This window comes from Rana temporaria, chromosome 8 (genome assembly GCF_905171775.1).
Source record: "Rana temporaria chromosome 8, aRanTem1.1, whole genome shotgun sequence".
In the NCBI taxonomy this organism is placed as follows: domain Eukaryota; kingdom Metazoa; phylum Chordata; class Amphibia; order Anura; family Ranidae; genus Rana; species Rana temporaria.
The window spans coordinates 142,154,229-142,175,641 of NC_053496.1; the positions used below are offsets into that span (position 1 = coordinate 142,154,229).

Here is a 21,413-nt window from a genome sequence, read left to right on the forward strand (position 1 = left end):
TGTGTGTGTGTGTGTGTGTGTGTATATGTATATATATATATATATATATATATATATATATATATATATATATTTAGGGACACAGTGAGGCTATTCCTTACTGGGTTATACTGCATCTCCAAGTGAATGAACACTGGAAAGGTCTTTAGACAGGAAGTGATCCCCTATATAACCCCTCCCATGCCGGCAGTACTTTTTTTTTTTTTTACCAGTGTCTGCAAGGGGGGTGGGCACATTTGTTTGAATTCACTCGAGCGCCAGGTCTGTCCCAGTACTGGACACCACAGACCTAAGGCATTCTTGCAGGGTGCTGTAAAGGTCATTGAAGGTCCCCCAAGTGACTGATCCCGCCGTAATGGGACGGGTAAGTGAAATCCCTCCTCATTTACTTATTTTGGGGTGCCCCCTGTGTGTAACAAACTGTCAGACTACTAGCTAAGGCTGGACACCTGTGTTAGCGGTCATCGCAGGGGGGAGTTTTGGGCTGACTGTTGGCATTTGACTAAGGAGTACCTTTCTTGTTGTCTTGACTGCCTTCTTGTGGCTGGTCTGCACACAAAAATTTGTTGGCACCATGACCATGCAGGTGCAGAGCGCCCCAACTCACAGCCATCCAATTTAAGCTGAAAGAGGCTGACATGCAGCGCCTCCAGGGGATGGCTGTGGGACACAGGGCAGGCTCTGAAAACCTTTTCGCTTTCAGCAGTTCACTCCTTACCTGGGTCATGTGAGTCACCAGGTGTTGGTTGGCAAGATAAGTGCTTAGCAGGATTGTTGCATAGGGGCTTGGTGAGCCCCATTAAAGGGTCTCCTATCTGGGGTAAAATACTAAACCCAGGTACTCCCTTTTTGTGGCTTGCAATGTCTTCAAAAATAGGAGCGGGCCTAACGCTACAGAAAAGGGCACACCTTTGTCGTCAGTAGCTCCCGAGTAGCCTAGTTGAAACCCTAGGGTTAGATCCCCTGAGAGACCAGAGGCTTCTGGGCAATCTGGTATTGTGCCTACAGTCAACTATCCTGCTTCACCCTTTATCACCAGGGATCTCCCCCCCGAGCCTCCTAATTTGGAGCAGGAATGGGTTGAGGAAGAGGGGAAGAGCTAGATGCTAAGGACTTGGGAGATGGCCCGGCAGATGAGTGTGCTTCTGAGGAATCTGGACCAGAAGATGTGCAGTTGGTACCAGCCTCTCATTCGCAGAGGCTTTTGATCCAGACTCTTACCAAGATGGTTTGTTCTGCCTTTAAGTTATCTCCTGTAGAGGTTTGAGCCCCTCTGGTCCCTTTTGGGGTCCCTAAGGCCTCCTCGGGACAGGCTTTCCCCTTGCAACCACTGTTGAAACAGGCGGTGTATGCGGATTGGGAACACCCTGACAGGATTTTCATTCCTCCTAAGAGGTTTTCCCTTTTATATCCCATGGAGGAAAAGTAAAAAAAAAGGAGCATGCCAGCCGTAGATGCGGCAGTCTTACTTAAACAAGAGCTTAACTTGTCCCGTGGCCAGTTCAGCTATTCAGGCAGATGTCGCAGCAATTGGAGTCTGACAGTCTTGAAAGGATCAGGTCAGGTGGCCGGTCATCTCAACAGTGTACCACGGTTACAAGCTGGAGTTGGAGGTTTCCTCCTCAGAGGTTTTAAGATCCAGCGTTCCAGCAGGTCCTCCAAAAAAACGTATTGTTTCAAGCACTAGAGAAGTTAGTGCATCAGGGAGTGATCATACAGGTTCCGGTGTCCAAAAGAGGCACCTGATTTTATTCGAACCTGGGGACATGGACCTAAGATCCCTGAACCAACATCTGTTAAAGTGGATGTAAACCCACTCTCATCCTTTCTAAACTACTGCCATAGTGGTTATCAATAAGGATCTACATACCTCCTGTATGTATCCTTAGCTGTCAAATGTCTGTTATGAGACCCGAAAAACTGCAGATTCTGTGGATGGGTCTGTTCAGATCTCTGTGGGTGGATTTGTGATGTCAGTAGACTCTCTCCGCCCACCTCTACACTTCCCTTGTCAACATGCATTTTTTCCTGTGATTTATTTTTTATTTTTTTTACACTGAACTGAACTTCTACTATGATCATTAACATCCAGTCAAAACCCAGAAAAGTCACCACATGACTTCAGCATGCCCAATCATGCTGAGGTGTGGAGCAGACAATCCTGGGAGAGCTGGAGAAGAAAGGAGGAGGGGATCTGAAGTACACAGAATGCCTCTCTCGGGTGCATGAGACGTGTAAATCACCTGTCGCTCACAGCAAGGGGGAGAAACTGACTTCTATTTCTCTGTGTGTCAGTTTTTATCTCACTGAATAAAGATAAGAGGACTGCTCCGCACCAGATTAACGCTGTGTCAAGACTGGGCACAGATGACATGAAATCTTATACTGTACAAGGTGCAAGCCTAAAAAAAAAAAAAACTGACCACTGACGCCAGTCTCTCGGTCTGGGGAGCGATCCTAGAGGGGCTCAGGGGAGATGAAGAGCAGAGCCTGCCTATCGCCATCCTGGAGTTACAGACGGTATGTCTGGCCCTACGGTCCTGGACGGTGGAGCTTCAGGACTGCCCTATCAGTGTTCAGTCAGACAATGCTACTTCTGTGGCCTATATCAACCACCAGTTACCAGGAGCCGTTCAACTCAGGAGGAGGTGAACCACATATTAACCTGGGCAGAGGGACATGTGCTGGTTCTGTCAGTGGTCCATATCCCAGGAGTAGAGAACTGGAATGCAGATTATCTGTCGCCAGCAGATCTGCCCAGGAGAATGGTCCCTACACCCAAGCGTGTTTCGGGAAATCTTCCAGCTTTGGGCATCCAGGTTCAACAACAAGCGACAGCAGTTTTTATCCCAAACAAGGGATCCCCTGGCAATCTGAGCAGATGCTCTAGTAGTTCCATTGAACCAGTTCTGGTATATGCTTTCCCCCAATCCCTCTCCTTCCACATTTGTTGTGCAGGATTTGAACAGAGGGGGCTCCTGTCATCCTGGTGGCACCAGCCTGGCCCAGAAGGCCCTGGTTCCCAGAGATCATGAGATTGGCAATAGATGGGCAATGGGCGCTTCTGCGCCACCCCGATCTACTGTCTCAAGGTCCTATATTCCACCCCAATTTACAGTCTCTAAAATTTGACAGCATGGCTATTGAAGCCAGGGTGTTAAAGGATCGTGTCATTTCGCGATTGGTGGTGTCTACCCTAATAAATGCCAGAAATACGATCATTGGGAAGATCTATTATAAGATCTGGAAAGCCTATATTGCTTGGTGTGAAGCCAGAAAATGGCATCCTCGGAAATACGTGATTCGGAGAATTATCTTTTCTACAGTCGACTGTGAAAATCAGATTGGCTTGAGTACAATCCGGGGTCAGATTACGGCCTTGTCAGTATTCTTCCAAAGCCTCTTGGCATCCCAGTCACTGATCCGTCACTTTTATGCACGGGGTAACTCGTTTGCATCCCCCCATTAGGTCACCTACGTTTCCTTGGGTTTTAAACCTGGTACTGTCCGTGTTACAGAAACAACTGTTTAATGGAATTTCCTTGATAGGCTCAGTCTGGCTATCACGCAAGCTAGCCTTCCTGATGGCCATCACCTCGGCAAGAAGGGTGTCAGAGTTGGCCTGTGCAGGGAACCATACTTGATCCTTCACCACGATAGTCATGTTACGACCTGTTCCATCCTTCTTGCCTAAGGTAGTATCGGCCTTTCATTTGAGTCAGGACATTGTTTTGCCTTCTTTTTTCTCTCAGCCTTGTTCGGCGAAAGAGGAAAGACTGCACTCCTTGGATGTAGTGCGAGCAGTCAGTTTGTCTAGATCTGTGGAGATCCGAGGATTAGACTCCTTTTTTTGTTTTACCAGATGGACCCAAGAAGGGGCAGGCAGCTTCCAAGGCTTCCATTGCCCATTCAGGCCTACGGTCTGAAACGTAAGGCTCCTCCCTTCAGGGTTTTTCACTATCAGTTATCTGTGGCTCAGATTTATAAGGCTGCTACCTGGTCTTCCGTGCATACGTTCACAAAATGTTATCAAGTGGATTTTCGAGCAGCCGACGATTCGTTTTTCGGCCACAGTGTACTGCGGGCTGCCGTAATAGGTCTGATGGTTATTGTTTTGGCAGGGTGTCTCCCTCCCCTCAAGGCTATTGCTCTGGGATGTCCCAGTAAGTAAGAATAGCCTTGCTCTGTCCCAAGATGTAGTCAAAAGGATTTTACAGGTAAGGATGACAAAAAATCCTATATTGGGATACCTACCATTATTATGTATTACTATTTTGTACTTTGACACATACCGATTATATATGAATCAATAAATATGACAATATATTGACAATTTCATCCACTTGCAACTGTGTGCTTCATCTTACGTCCTACTGCGTTTTCTTTTTTATTTACAGTGCCTTGCGAAAGTATTCGGCCCCCTTGAACTTTGCGACCTTTTGCCACATTTCAGGCTTCAAACATAAAGATATAAAACTGTAATTTTTTTTTTTTTTGAAGAATCGACAAGTGGGACACAATCATGAAGTGGAATAAAATTTATTAGATATTTCAAACTTTTAAAAAAAATTAAAAACTGAAAAATTGGGCGTGCAAAATTATTCAGCCCCCTTAAGTTAATACTTTGTAGCGCCACCTTTTGCTGCGATTACAGCTGTAAGTCGCTTGGGGTATGTATCTATCCGTTTTGCACATCGAAAGACTGAAATTTTTGCCTATTCCTCCTTGCAAAACAGCTCGAGCTCAGTGAGGTTGGATGGAGAGCGTTTGTGAACAGTAGTTTTCAGTTCTTTCCACAGAATCTCGATTGGATTCAGGTCTGGACTTTGACTTGGCCATTCTAACACCTGGATATGTTTATTTGTGAACCATTCCATTGTAGATTTTGCTTTATGTTTTGGATCATTGTCTTGTTGGCAGACAAATCTCCGTCCCAGTCTCAGGTCTTTTGCAGACTCCATCAGGTTTTCTTCCAGAATGGTCCTGTATTTGGCTCCATCCATCAATTTTAACCATCTTCCCTGTCCCTGCTGAAGAAAACCAGGCCCAAACCATGATGCTGCCCCTAGCACGTTTGACAGTGGGGATGGTGTGTTCAGGGTGATGAGCTGTGTTGCTTTTACGCCAAACATAAAGTTTTGCATTGTTACCAAAAAGTTCGATTTTGGTTTCATCTGACCAGAGCACCTTCTGCCACATGTTTGGTGTGTTTCCCAGGTGGCTTGTGGCAAACTTTAAACAAACTTTTTATGGATATCTTTAAGAAATGGCTTTCTTCTTGCCACTCTTCCATAAAGGCCAGATTTGTGCAGTAAACAACTGATTGTTGTCCTATGGACAGAGTCTCCCACCTCAGCTGTAGATCTCTGCAGTTCATCCAGAGTGATCATGGGCCTCTTAGCTGCATCTCTGATCAGTCTTCTCCTTGTATGAGCTGAAAGTTTAGAGGGATGGTCAGGTCTTCGTAGATTTGCAGTGGTCTGATACTCCTTTCATTTCAATATTATCACTTGCACAGTGCTCCTTGGGATGTTTAAAGCTTGGAAAATCTTTTTGTATCCAAATCTGGCTTTAAACTTCTCCACAACAGTATCTCGGACCTGCCTGGTGTGTTCCTTGTTCTTCATGATGCTCTCTGAGCTTTCATAGTGCAGGTGCATTTATACGGAGACTTGATTACACACAGGTGGATTCAATTTATCATCATTGGTCATTTAGGTCAACATTGGATCATTCAGAGATCCTCACTGAACTTCTGGAGAGAGTTTGCTGCACTGAAAGTAAAGGAGCTGAATAATTTTGCACGCCCAATTTTTCCTTTTTTTATTTTTAAGTTTGAAATATCCAATAAATTTCGTTCCACTTCATGATTGTGTCCCACTTTTTGATTCTTCAAAAAAAAAAAATTAGTTTTATATCTTTATGTTTGAAGCGTGAAATGTGGCAAAAGGTCGCAAAGTTCAAGGGGGCCGAATACTTTCGCAAGGCACTGTATATATATTTCTGAAAATACACCAAGATGGGACAAATACCCCTGGACAGCCCATTGTAAAATGTGATTGAATCCGTCACAGCAAGAATGGGGCAATATATAGATTGTTTTTTGCAACCTGTAGTACAACAAGCTAAAGAGTATCTTAGAGATGCTAAACATTTGCTACAAATGCTGGACAAGATAGAATTGGACGCAGGACAAATATATTTAGCCACAGCTGATGTTGCCTCTCTATACCATCATAAACCATCAAGAAGCAATAAAAGCCACTAAATGGGCGCTAAGACAGTTGAAATGCACAAAGAAAATTTTTGGTAGAATGTCAGGATTTCTGTCGAGTGAATAACAATCTTTGGTACAACCCAATTGGAAGAGGTTATTTGCAAAACTAAAGGTAGTAAGAGGAGCTCATACTTTATGCACTGCTTTTACTTTTAGATCTATTTATCACCTCCTTATTTTCCCTACTTTTCTCTGGTGTTGATCGATCCCAGTTCCATTTCCAAATCTCTGCTTTGCCAATTGAGCACCTTTTAATTTTTTCTAATTACTGATGTCCCATTGATATTTCTTACTTTTCCCATGCCTTACTTCCTGATCTTTTTTTTTTTTTTCTCTCTAAATTTCCGTTGAACCTAGTAGTCAATGTGACAAACTCGGATGATTCCTTTAAACGGTTCTAATTTTTATTTTCTATCCATTACTTGTTCTTCCTCATTTTACACTTTTTTTCAATTTTTAGCAACACCTTAAAGTGGTCTATTTATACAAACCTCTCTGGTATATCATAGGTGCCCCAGTGTATGTGCTTTTTAATAATAAATGCCACTTTATACCTTATTTCAGAGCAGCGCTCATGTGACCGGCTGCCTCTTCCCCCCTCGATCTGACAGCTACAGCGGGAGGGGCCGAGAATCCCCCACTGACGTCAACAGAGTGGAGTAGAGGGAGAGGCAGGCAGTCACATGAGCACTGAGCTGCGCTCTAAAATAAGGTATAGAACTGCAATTTTTTTTATAAAGCACATACTCTGGGCACCTATCAACCAGAGAGGATTGTATGGAAATTCAAAAGTAATCTTAGCATCAGGAGGGGAGGAGTGGGCACTGGTATGAGCTGACAAGCAGGGGGGGGGGACAGAGGAGAACTGCGGATGACGGACCACAATGTCAGGGCTCGGCAGCCATGATAAACTGTGGTCAGTTTTCAGGGGGGAGGGCAGAACTAGGCAGTATCTGCCATGTATTTTAGGTGATCAAAAGGGCCAAATTGCACAGCACAAGCATGTTCTGTATAACACGGATCCTTTTTTTGTGTGGGGGGGGGTAACAAACTTACACCCCCGCATTTTAATCGTTAAAAAATTGAACCATTCCTCATCTGTACATCTCTCATTGATGGGGACCTCTCATCTCAATCTTCTTGTTACAATTTTTTCTTTGATATACTGTACCTGTCTTGGGTATCAACACCATAGGCTCATTTATTTTTTCCATCAGATGTTCTAGCTTTCTGAAGGCACTAAATCTCCATTTTCTGTTGTATTGTGTGCAGGAAACCTCCTCTAGATTAACCTCCCTGGTTTCAAGAAAGCTAAAATATCCATGGCTGCAAGCACAAGTGTATATGAACCTCAGGTTAAATAAAAAAAAAAACGTATGTGCTTCCACTCCAATCCCAGTGCGTTCACCAAAATAAGTAATAATAAATATAAATCTGGTGTTGCGCTGCTGTGTGCACAAAGCAGTAAAATACTACTACGGAGTCTATAAATCGCATGAAATAAAATATCATTGTTATGCATCCGTGTCCATAACCATATTTATATTACTTTTAATAACAGTAAAAGTGATAAAATTAAAGCAACAATGTAAAAATAAAACCAACAAGTAGAAAAACAATGTAAAGCGCCTTGTACGCAAAGGCAAATGCACAGATTGGTCCCACGGGTGCAAACGGCCATCGCCTTACACATGTGCGGTATAATTGCGAACTTCAGAATGTAGGCAGTAATTCTAGCACCAGACCACCTGTGTAAATCTAAAGTGGCAACCTGTAAACACTTTTAAAGTGTCGCCTATGGATAGTAGAGTGCACAGTTTTAAAGCGTGACATGCTTGGCATCTATTTACTCGCCATAACATTTTTTTATATTTTACCAAATAATTGGGTATTGTGTGTTTGTGCACTAACCGCTTGCCGCCCGGCCACAGTCCTCGTTCTAAAAGGACGTCATATAACTGTGCCCCAAAAAGGCTGCTATCACGGGTGCGCGCAGCGATCGTGGCCGCGCCGTGTTGCTAGGACACAGCGTGACCCCGGTTTCTATGAAGAGTCGCGGCTCTTTAACCATGTGATGGGCTGTGTCCAATCACAGCCAGTCACATGTAAATAAGGAAGTGCTGTGAATCGGCTCCCACCAAGTATTTGTGTGGCGGAGTGCCGATCAGCGTCATCTCCTCGCAGAGGAGACTTGGGCAGGTGATCAGTGCCCTGATTACAGGAAAGCCCCAGCAGTGCCACCAATCAGTGCTGCCCACCAGTGCCACCTATCGGTGCCCATCAGTGCGGCATTTTAGTAACGCCTCATTAGTTCCCATCAGTACAGCCTCATCAGCGCACATCAGTGAAAGAGAATAATTACTTATTTACAAAATGTACTGACATTTGTATTGTACTGTATTTTTTGTTTAATAAAAATCCTAGCAGTGATTAAATACCACTAAAAGAAAGCTCTATTTGTGTGAGAAAATAAACATAGAAAAAATGTATTTGGGTACAGTGTTGCATGACCGTGCAATTGCATTCAAAGTGCATTATCTAATGCAAATCCAAAATTTGCATTGTTATACAGGATTTATATAGCGCCAACAGTTTGCGTGTTTTACAACATGTGGGCAGACAGTGCAGTTACAATACAATTCAATACATGTTTATTATTTTTTGTAGTAGAGGCCTGTAAAGCATTGCACCAGCGATCTGCAAATCGCTGGTGCCACGCAGGTCTCCTGCACACTGTCAGTTTATCGGCTTACCCGTACAACCTACGTGCCAAGTACCTCTAAAAACGGTGTGCAAGAGTACCTAGAAGTGGTTATGCTGTTTTCAGGGCAAAGTATGATCACACCAAATAATGATTTGATTTGGATTTCTCTTCTGTTAATTTACTTTTTATTTTAATAATTGATAAACTATTACCACTTTTATTTCTGAAAGTATTCTTTAATTTGCAGCATTTTTTCTCACTTGCCTAAAACTTTTGCACAGTAAGGCATATTTCCATATACTGCATATACAATTTTTTGCAATTTTTTATATTTTTTCTCCTATCACATTACTTTTTCCCCAGAACCATTCAATGGGGAAAATAACTCTCGCCTACTGAATCGTTCAGGAGATCTCTCTGAACTGGAGCCTCTTAAGGTAAATATGTTGCACAGCATGCATGTTTTTTTTTTTTCACCTGTCCACACGGTCTTAATTACCTGAACATTATTCTAATCTTAAATGGGTTGTAGTGATCTCTACATTAACGTGAACCTTCACCCCTATAAAAATTACAGCAATTTTAATGAATATACATAAATGCCCCTATTTAAACATATTCTGTCACCCAATTTAAAATTATTTTAAATGGTTACTTGCAGTGTTTCCCTTTACAGAATATACTTTAACCACTTTCGGACCGCCCGCCGTCGTGGCAGCAGCTAGCTGTCATAACCCCGGTAATCTCTTCTTCAGCGGGCGGTCCGCTTTCAGATAAAAGTGGTCTCTGCTCACTTTTATCAGGGGCGGGAGAGGGGGCGGCTACCGATGGCTCTGGAAGGGCGGAGGCGACCAACAGCACGTTGGTCGCCTCCGCCCTTCCGGAGCCATCGGTAGCGGCGGAGACGATCGCGTCTGCTCTCCTGTTAGCCTGGATACCGAGTGAGGGGAAGATGGCCTACACTCTGCTCCATGGAAGACGGAAGTGATGTCAAACGTCACTTCCTCTGTATGCTCTTAAAGGGGATTAATTTTTATTGCATTTTAGTGTAATGAGATCGGAGGTCTCTTTGACCCCAGATCTCAAATTTAAGAGACCCTGTCATGTTTTTTTTATTACAATACATTTTTACATTCCTTGTAATAGGAATAAAAGTGTCCCAAATTATATATATATTTTTTTTAATAGGACAGTGAAAATAAAAAGTATAATAAATACGATTTTTTTAAACGCATACATAAGTCGCGCCTGCATAAGAAAACGGTGTTCAAATCACACATGTGAGGTATCGCTGCGATCGTTGGAGCGAAAGCAATAATTCTAGCCCTAGACCCCCTATGTAACTCAAAACTGGAAACCTATAGAAATTTTTAACAATCGCCTATGGAGATTTGTAAGGGTAAAACTTTAACGCCATTCCATGAACGGGACGCAATTTTGAAGCATGACATGTTTGATATGAATTTACTGGGCGTAACATTATCTTTCACAATATAAAAAAAAAAATTGGGCTAACTTTACTGTTGTCTTATTTTTTTTTTTTTTATTCAAAAACTTGGATTTTTTTCCCAAAAAAGTGCGCTTGTAAGTCCACTGCACAAATATGGTGCGATAAAGTATTGCAACGACTGCCATTTTATTCTCTAGGGTGTCTAAAATAAATGTTTGGGGTTTCTAAGTAATTTTCTAGAAAAATAAAATGATTTTAACTTGTAAACACAGTCTGAAAAATAGGCTGGGCCTTAAGTGGTTAATTGCTGTGTCTGTAATGCAGTAAATAGTGTAGAAAATATTAATGCAAACATTGTGCTGCTCAGTTAAAATATCAGACTGTGACCTCATCTGTGTTTTTCATTCATACTGTGTTGTGACATTTCATCTCATCACTAACCCTTTCTGTCACAGGAGAGGTCTCTCAGTACTGGGGGATCTTTGGATCTTGGGAATGCTGAAGACCAACCAGTCTAATCATACATCTTTCACACGTGTATGTAAAGCCAACTCTTTCATTTATTTTTCATTTCATTTAGTTTCAACTGTCATAGTTATGGCGTGTTCTTTGTGAAATTAATTTCCTTTTCCTGAAGAGTAACACATCCAGGGTTCAATTCGCTAACCATTATCACATTTAATATTTAGGTCATGTGAAATCTCAAATGCGCTAATTAAAAAGTCCATACACTTTATGGTTCCTGTGGTAAATACCACAAAACCGACAGACCATAAATACCTCATAAAATTTTGTGGTGTGCACTAAGGATCATTTCATTAAAATAACACATTCATTAATTCCTGGTCAAACCATTCGCTATTTAACCAATGTATTAGAGGCAAATAGGGACGTAGCCAAATATCAAAGAATTTCGACAAAGATAACGGGCATATCAAATGTATTAAAGTAGAACTATACTCCCCTTCAATCCAGCGATCCACTGTCCCTGGAATCCTGGCCATCTTTGGGCAGCTGGCTTCCGGGTCACGATTGCTGGCCGCTGTCTTTGGCCAGGTCAAGATGACGTCACTCTGTATGGGTTTCGTCAGCTTTAGCATTGTCATATTTTCTGGTTTAGGTGTCAGTACCGGCTTTTTAATGCAGCCTATCAAACTGATCTTGGTTTGATCAGCTGCCTTGGAGGGTTCAAGGGGTTTTATGTTTCAATAAAGAGTACCTGTCACTGCCCATGCTATCATGCCTTGCTACATAGTTACTGAGTCCATCTAGTTCAACCAACAAGAAATTTGAAAACCCTCAAACACAATCCTATACCCACGGTTAATCCAGAGAAAGGCATAGTAAAAAAAAAAAATTTAAGCATGATCCATTTCGCTCCAGTGGGGGCAGAAAATACCTTCCTGATCCCCGGGAGGCAATCGAATATTCCCTTGATGAACTATCCCTGGTGGTGTTAGATCTAAATATATAGTTCTATTATCTGCATTTAGGAATGCATCCATGCCTTTGTTTTAAAACCTACTGAGCTGGCCAGAACCTATTCTTGAGGAAGTCTTTTCTTCCAGACGTAAGGCGTGCCTGCTCTGTACTGACCTGAAAGTGAATTGCGCTACATCGTTTACTATATGGACCACTTATGTATTTATACTTGTTGCTTATATGCTCCTCAAATCTCCTCTTCTTAAGAGGGAATACATTCATTCAGCTCAGCCAATCTTTCCTCATACCTGAGATCCTTCATGCCTGTTATCAGTTTGGTTGGCCTTCTCAACACTTTCTCAAGTTATCTGATGTCATTTTTGTGAACTGGTGTCCAAAACTGAACTGTATATTCCAGGTGAGTTCCTACTAATGAGCTACGTATTCCAGATGAGGACTTACTAATAATTTTGTACAGGGGCAAAATTGTGTCTCTCTGTAGTCTGTACCTCATTTAATACAAGAATTAGATTTAGAAACTGCAGCTTGACATTGCATGTTATTAATTCTATATGATTTACTACAGGGATATGCAATTCGCAGATTTCCAGATGTTGCAAAACTACAAGTCCCATCATGCCTCTGCCTCTGGGTGTTGGCTTTTGGCTGTTAGTTTTGCTATGCCTCTTCGGACTTGTTGTTCTGCAAATTGCATATCCCTGATCTTCTAGAACACCCAAGTCTTTCTCTGCTATTGACTCCCCCAGCTGTTCTCTTAGTATGTACAATGCATGCATGTTCCTAGCCACCAAGTGTGTAACTCTCCATTTATCAACATTAAACCAAATTTCTCACTTGGTTGTCCATGTATCCACATCAATACTGGACACTTTTGCCCCCTTCCTTCTCATGCCAATTTTCAGCGCTCTCGTCAATTGTGCGGTCATGCTACGCTGTACCCAAATACATTTTTTATACTTTTGTTCGCACAAATAGAGCTTTCTTTTGGCGGTATTTATTCACGACTCGGTTTTTAAATTTTTTGCAATATAAGCAAAAAAACAGTAGAAAGAAATCCAATAAAATCTAATTTTGTCATTAATTTGTAATTAATTTAAATGTATTCTGCTACATGTTTTTGGTAAAAAAAAAATCCCAATAAGTGTAATAATTGGTTCGTGTGATCAGGGACATATGTACGCAAATGATCATGTACAGATTTGCGCAGGTGATCACGGAAATATGTGTGCAGATAATCATTGGGACATGTGATTTTACTGTTGCATATGTGGGGGACAGGGGTTTTTACTATGTGGGGACATGTGTGTTTTTACATTCTGTACATGTTTTACACTGGTGATCAGTGTGTAAAAAGCTGTAAAAAAAACGCTCATACACACTGGTCACCAGCTGGCTGCAGCGAGCTGCTCTATTCACCGACAACTAATGTGTGAGGAGAGCCGATTGCCTAGCAACCTGCTCTTTGTTTACAACAAATGGCGGCTGTGATTGGACACAGACGTCATGTGATCAGGTGGGCCAATCACAGAGCCCTCCTGCCGATCTGAGATGCGCCATGTCCGGGTGACACGAGCGCATTGGGATTGCGCCGATGCACGGGAACCTGCACCTGAGGGACATTCCTGAATGTCCACTCAGTAGAGAGCGCCCACCCGGCGGTACATATGCAGTGGTCGGGTGGGAAGTTAACCACTTTAATACATGGCATTTTCACCCCCTTCCTGCCCAGGCCAATTTTCCGTTTTCAGTGCTGTAACATTTTGAATGACAATTGCACAGTCATGCAACGCTTTACCCAAATTAAATCTATCAATTTTTTCCCCCACAAATAGAGCTTTCTTTTGGTGGTATTTGATCACCTCTGCGGTTTTTATTTTTTGTGCGATTAACAAACGAATAGCGACAAGTTTGGGAAAAAAACTCAATATTAACTTTTTGCTATAATATTCAAATAAAAAATCCTCAGTTTAGGCCGTTGGGTATTTTTTTCAACATTTTTGGTAATACAAATCACAAAAAGCGTATATTGGTTTTTGCAAATGTTATAGCGCCTACAAAATAAAGGATAGATTTATAGCAATTTTTTTTTTTTTACTAGTAATGGTGGCGATCTGCAATTTTTATCGTGACTGTGACATTGCGCCAGACATATCGGACACTTTTGGCACTATTTTGAGACAATTCACATTTATACAGCAATCGTTGCTATAAAAATGCACTGATTACTGAATAAATGTCACTGGCAGGGAAGGGGTTAACACTAAGGAGCGATCAAGGGGTTAAATGTGTTGCTTAGGGACTGATTCTAACTGTGGGGGAGGTGATCGATCAGTGTTCTTCTGTACAAGGAACACACTCAGTTATCCTCTCCCCTGACAGGACGTGTTGACACACACAGATCCATGTCCCTGTTCTTTCTCATGTAATTGCGGGTACCCGGCAGATATCGCGGCCGCCGGGCGCACATGCCCCCTAGACGGCCGGGAAGCCCAGGTAAAAAGTAGGGGTCCCAAAACTAAACCTTGGGGTACACCACTAATAACCTTATACCATTCAGAGTATGAATCATTCCTCACTACTCTCTGAATACGGTTGTGATGGCAATAAAGTTCAGCAACATTTTTAAAATAAAGTGTTAAAAAAATAACTTTACAAATGTAAATCAAGGTAGTATAAGGTGTAAACAATTTGCTAAATACCACAAAATAAAAATGTAATGCATGCATTATTTGAAGAAATGTTTTTTTTTATTTAATAACTTTTCTTTATCGTACATCACGGGACACAGCACAACCATAATAATGACTATAGGTTATAATGAGGGTTATATGCCACCTGCTGGTGGATGGGCACTGGCAGATGGTCAAACAGGAAGTCCACCCCTATATAACCCCCTACTACACAGAAAGGACCTCAGTTTTTTTCAACAGTGTCTGTAAGATGGAATGGTCACTGATGTGATACATGTGCTCTTGGAGCATACTTGGAGATCTGGACGGTTCTATTTAGAATCACGTACTTCATTCGGATCCATTTGAAAATGGATGGTACCCGAGCCTCATTGGAAGGAGAGAAGATTCCTTGAAGTTTTGCCTGTAATGCCACCTTATGGTGCTGGACCCTGAGTAATGGAGCCTTGTGCAGTGTTTGTTCTGACCAAGGTCCTTTCCTGCAGGGTGCTATACAGGTCCAGGGGAGTGGACCCCACATTAAGGGGGACCCAGTTTTTGAAGGTCTTTTATGACGCAGCTTGCCATGATTAGACTCCTGTTGTGTTCAGAGTCCTGCAGCAGGAATGTTAAGTCTGCATTTTTGCAGTTTCTCTTTAAAAAAAAAGATCTGTGGCAGCGTGCTGTTTAACCACTGGGCACTTAAACCAGACCAATTTTCAGCTTTCGGTGCTCTTACAAATTGAATGACAATTGTATGACTTAGTCATACAACACTGTACCCATATGAATTTAATTTTTTTTTTACACAAATAGAGCTTTCTTTTGGTGATATTTAACCACTTAAGGACCGCCGCACGACGATTTACGTCGACAGAATGGCGCGGCTGGGCACAAGGGCGTCCCCTTTAAGAACCTAGCCGTGGGTCGCGAGCGTGCCACCGATGGCACGCTGGCAGCCCGGTCCGAAGCTCCATGACAGCCCCTGCGGCACCCGATCGCGGCCGGTGTCCCGCAATCGGGTCACAGAGCTGAAGAACGGAGAGAGGTGTTACCGAACACAACCTGTCCCAACTTGTAGAACTTGTCAAAAGTTCTTCAACACTTCCTGTTTTGACTTCTCCCACATCTTTTGCAAAGAACCCGGAAGGTAGTAACACTGATAATAGTGTTAACCAAGCCCTCTTGGGCTAATTTGGCTAAGCCGACATAGCGAGTCTTGCTGGGGTCGCTTTTAGAACACTCCCAGTCCAGCGGGACCTAATGGTCTTGAGTCCTATATCTCAGCACTGTTGAGCCCCTGGAAGCCAGCTTTGGGGGACTTCAATTACAGGACTAGAAATCATTTTTTTGCTTGGTGTGAAGCCAGGAAGTGGCACCTGCAAAAATATGTGAGTGGGAGCTTTTCTTTTTTTTTTCTTTTATCGGTAGGGAAAAGGAAATTGGCCTTGAGTGCCATTAAGGGTCAGGGTTCTTTTTCCAGGGGCTGTTGTTTCTCACTCTCTGATTCAGACTTCATACAGCGTGTAACGCAGACAGTCTCGCCTGTCAGAACATTCTTGTGTCCTTGGGACTTGAATTTGATCTTGACTGTCCTTGCAGAGCCCACTTTTTGAACCAATAAGTAGATTGTTGGTCCCTCATCATTTTTTTGCCTGGAGTGTGTCTAGTTTTTATTTGAATTGAGACCATGTCTTGCCGTCCTTTTTGATCCTCAGTTGGCAGGAGTTAGATCACTGCATACTCTGGAGGTAGTTCTGGCTGTCAGAATTACTTGATTTGTCGGTACAGGTCAGGAATCCTGGTTTGTGCTGCCAGCAGAGCCTAGGATGGGCAGAAGGCATCCAAGTTAACTATTCATTTGGATTTTCCAGTTAATTATTCAAGCCTATGGCTTGAAAGGGAAAGGTCCCCCATCCCTTTTTTTTTTTTTTTTTTTGTAAAAGTGCTCGCTACCAGGTGTGTGGGGGCATCTTGGGCCATCAGGTGTCAGTGGCTCAGGATTTAAGGCCATTACATTTTTTTTTTTTTGTTCATACATTCACAGAATTTTACCAGATGGATGTCAAAGCCACGGAGGATACTGCTTTGGCCACAGTATGTTTTGGGCTGCAGGAGTCCTTCTCAGGTGGCAGTTAGTGTGAGATTGTGTCTCCCTCCTCAAGTGCATTGCTTTAGGACATCCCAAATAGTCATTATTATCGTTGCTCTGTGTCCCGTGATGTACCATAAAGAAAATAGGATTTTTTTGTCATACCTGGTAAAATCCTTTTCTTGGAGTACATCATGGTACACAGACGTTCCATCTTTTTTTTTTTAGATATTCATAGCTTTGCTAGAAAACTGAGGTACTTCCTGTGTAGGAGGGGTTATATAGGGGTGGACTTCCTGTTTGACTATCTGCCAGTGTTCATCCACCAGCAGGTTCTGTGTCCCATGAGGTATTTTTTTTGGGGGGGGGGGATGCATGCTTTTAGTGCCAATGTTGCTGTGGTTTAGCAAATCGAGCTGCCAGTGGTTACTGACTGTTTGTTTTTTGTTTTAACTTGATAGTGGCTTTAGTATACATGTATTTGCTTTTTCCAGGTACTGGTACTCCTTTTTTTTTTTTCCCCCATTCTTTAATCGTGCAAGTACAGTTATATTTGCAGTGACGATATCTAGGGTCCTTTTTCAATTATTTATTGCAGGCATCTGTATAGTGCCTACGATTTTACGGTGTGCTTTACATATATGTTCACATTAGTGCCTAATCGCACACTTCTGGTGCATCACTTTTTCTTATTTGTCTTTATAATTTTGTGTAGCTCTGTCAGTTCTGTGTAGAATTCGCTAATTTAGGAATCCATATAGTTCATATTTCTACAAACTGTAGTGGTGTGTGCAGCATAATTTTTCAAAGTATCTGAAAAGCTTTCAGGGGGTTTTGAACAACTACGTTAAAGTCTTTAACCCTCAGGGATGTGGCTAAGAAGGGATTCAGAGCTAAATTACGGAATTAGAGCTCCAAGCTTACCGTCATCTCTTCACCATTCTGAGAGCACCAACCTGTGGTTTTCTGGATTTTACCAACTACTGCTCTAGCTCTCTGTATTTGTCTGGCCACATGCACTTCAGTGTCCCCTGTGCACATCCTGCAGTAACCATCTTTGACATGTGGTTTCTTGCAACTACCATATTGGTGAGCACTCAGACCTCCTCAGCAGACATGGGGAAAGACTAGCCCTCCAGCACTGACATCCTAGCGGCCATAACAGCCTGCAAGGAGACCTGGTGATAACATTTACTTTGTCTGGAGACATTAGTCTTATCTGCAACTAACTAGATAAATTCCGATTGCGCCTGATAGGTGCAGAGGAATGGATCTCCCAGGCTACATGCTGTACAGAGGCAAGTAAAGGACCTCCAGAAAAAATCTAAGGAAACTTTTCTAACTAACCTTCTGGGCTCCCAGGATCTGCAACCCACGTTATATAAAATATGTTCAGAACTAAACAATATGTGCAATTTGAAAAAAGTTAATAGATAAGTATATGGGTTAATATTCATAATATCAATTTTTAAAGGTGGTAATATCAAAAATGTCCAATAATTGGTGCTGACTATATAAAGTGAAAGCTTTGAAGGGCAGATGTTAATTGCCAGGTGATCCCACACAGGGGTGCCTGAATTTACTGGGACCTCACAATATCATAACTATGCTAAAAAAAAAGGTGAGAATAGATTTTCAAACAAAAATGGTTCCCATGAAAAGGTCACTAGTACCTTTTTAGAGAAGCAAGCATATAACAAAAGGATGAAGAGGCAACCGATTAAATAAAGGTACACCATGGTATCACCAGGTATTTATCCACACACAGGTCGAGTGGCAACTCGTGGCCAAAAGAAGCATATGTAAAAATGTGCACTGTGTCAGAAAGAAGGCACAGTGCTAAGTGCCACACAGGAGAGCCAAGGGAAATGATAACCAAAAAATGTATAAACAGTTAATCGAATATAATTTTTTTGAAAAAGCAAACCAATTGATAAAAGGTATGCAGAAATTCTACACCTAACACCATAAATAGACAAGGTTGTCTGGATGATAAAAGGTGAGAATAGATATGAGAACAAAAATGGTTCCCATGAAAAGGTCACTAGTACCTTTTTATATAGAAGCAAGCATATAACAAAAGGATTGAGAGGGAACCAATTAAATGTACACCACAGTACCACCAGACAATCTTTGTCTATTTGTGGTGTTAGGTGTAGAATTTCTGCATACCCTTTATCAATTGGTTAATTTTTTCAGTAAATTTATATTTTATTAACTGTTGATGCATTTTGGGGTTATTTCCCTGGGCTCTCCTGACACACAGTGCGCATTTTTACATGTCTGTTTTTAACGGTCTGTTTTTTTGGTCACAGCAGAAGGGAATGGATGGTACTGCGTGTGTGGACAATTCTAGGTGCCTTCTTTTTTAACCTTCCACCAGCTTTTTTTAACCACTTCCTGCCTATATAGCAAAATGACGGCCGGGAAGTGGTTCAGTTATCCTGACTGGGCGTCATATGATGTCCAGCAGGATAACTGCCCGCGTGCGCCCGTGGGGATGCACAGCGCAGTGATCAGTGGTGTGGCATGTCAGTCTAATACAACGTTACACTGATCTCGATAAAGAGCCACTGACTGAGGCTCTTTACCATGTGATCAGCCGTGTCCAATCACGGTTGATCACGATGTAAACAGGAAGAGCCGTTTTATCTGCTTTTCCTCACTCGCGTCTGACAGACGTGCGAGCCGATCGGCAGCTCTCCTGACAGGGGGGTCTGCGCTGATTGCCCCCCTGAGGATGTCCACACTGGAACACCAGGGACATCACCAGGACCACTAGGGATGCCCACAACAGATGGATGACCAGTGATGCCACCCTAGACCACCAGGGATGCCAGTAAGTGCCCAAACAATGCCCATCAGTGCCCACACCTTGTCAGTCGGTGCCTGCCAGATGTATCCTCAGTGACGCCCATCGGTGCCCATCTATGTCGCCCATCAGTGCCGCCTATCAGTTTTGCCTATTAGTGCCAACCCCATTAATGCCACTTCATCAGTGCCCGTTGGTGAAGGAGAAAACAAACTTAATTACAACATTTTATAACAGAAACAAAGAAATATTTGGGGTATTTTTTTATTTGTTGCTCAAAAAATAGAAACGCCAGCGGTGATCAAATACCACCAAAAGAAAGCTCTATTTGTGGGGGGGAAATTTGTTTGGGTACAGTGCAGCATGATATCACAATTGTCATTCAAAATGCGGCAGCTCTGAAAGTTAAAAATTGGCTTGGGCAGGAAGGGACACATGTGCCCGGTATGGAAGTGGTTAATGAGTATCATTTGAATGATAATGCAAAGCTAATTATTTTCTCAGCATCTCTAATGCTTTGAGTTACTTCATTGAATTGCACAAACATGAATGCTAGCGGGTATGCTTGTTCTGTGTCATTGACCAAAATGTAAAATGTAGGAATAAAGAGAAAATTATGAATCCACTTTTGAGCATACCATACCAGTTCTTGAATACATGTGTAATAGGGATAAATACTTAAATTTACATAGCATTATGATTTCTTTGCAAAGTAGCTGGAAGATATTTTTCATGAATGGCCCACTTCATATCTTTTTTTTTTTTTTTTTTTGCAGGGTGACACTCGTGCTTGATCTCATTGGAGCTACTGGACCAGGAATTCTTAATCTTTTAGCCCCAATTGCCTCTCTTCCATTCTTCATATCCCATCTCTAATGTCCTCTGCAGATCAATGATGAAGTGCAAACTGAGCTGATAATTACTGGATTTTTGAACATTGGCTGCAGCGGATGCAATAACACTGGAATATCACAATAATAATGACTGACTGTAAATACAGGAACACTAACATATAATGTGGCTGATATACAACACTAACAGTCTTTTAGGACATCTTGTGGTGCAGTTATTCCAGCATCACCTTTTTTTTCCCAATTTTTTTAATCCTGGGTGATTTGGTTTCATATTTGCTGCAAATGATTTCTTTTTTTTTTTTTTTTTTGCCTCTATTTTTTTTTTCTGGAATCACCAGTGGCCTTTATTGGGGAATAGAGGGAGGTGGCTGTGTAATGGACTCCCCTAACCTTGTCTCATCATGCTATACTTGCAACTTTTTTCATAACAATCTCATGCCAAGAATTATGTTTTTTATAAATAAAGTTTTAAGACAATCGTAATAAAAGAAAAGTTTGTTTGCCGTCTTTATTTAAAGGTTTGTTAAAGGTCCATTTACAGTTTAGCTCCACCACCTCCACATTTGACAAAACAAACTCTCACAGCCCATCGGAGATCTTAATAAGGCAAAGAGTTTAATGGTATGAAAAAGTTATGGAAAGCTACATGTAAAACAAACACAAGACAAGACCCATTGCTAAAAGTATGTGACCATCTCTACGGTTGAATTGTAAAACCATAAGTGCTATTGTGTTGTATACATTTTATATAAGCACTAAACTACTTGGAGAAAAAAAAACATAGATGGAATTATACACCCTGGTAAATGGAAAAATCATCCTGTGAGGTAAGGAATTCAAGATGATCCACAGAAAGCATAGATGTAGCACCAAAATCCCTACTCCAAATGAACACAGACCGATGGCAAATGGTGAAAGCAATCAAACACTGGAATGAATGTTCTGGAAGCTGATGATGGTGGTCTAGTGGAGGTTCAAGTGTCAGGAACTAGATGTGAGAGTAAAGTGTCATGTATTCAATGGTGGGATCACTCTGTATTCTACTCCCTGCCTCGCTCTAAAAGTAGATCCACAGTCTATAAAGCACTGGGCTACCAATGAGATTCCTGTGA

General features: G+C 42.0%; 1 protein-coding gene across 4 annotated transcripts in view; it reads left to right on the forward strand.

Annotated features, from left to right (window-relative positions):
• Window positions 1-20,804, forward strand: part of LOC120909128 (catenin delta-1-like) — a 144,520-nt gene extending 123,716 nt beyond the window's left edge. For 2 of the 4 annotated variants that reach the window (XM_040320795.1, XM_040320793.1), the window contains 3 exons: window positions 9,345-9,418; window positions 10,887-10,968; window positions 20,224-20,804. In XM_040320795.1, coding sequence (XP_040176729.1) covers window positions 9,345-9,418; window positions 10,887-10,949 — 137 coding nt within the window. In that variant the 3' untranslated portion in view covers window positions 10,950-10,968; window positions 20,224-20,804. The remainder of the gene's footprint in view (window positions 1-9,344; window positions 9,419-10,886; window positions 10,969-20,223) is intronic. The other 2 variants (XM_040320792.1, XM_040320794.1) reach the window with 1 other exon arrangement.
• The last annotated feature ends 609 nt before the right edge of the window (window positions 20,805-21,413 follow it).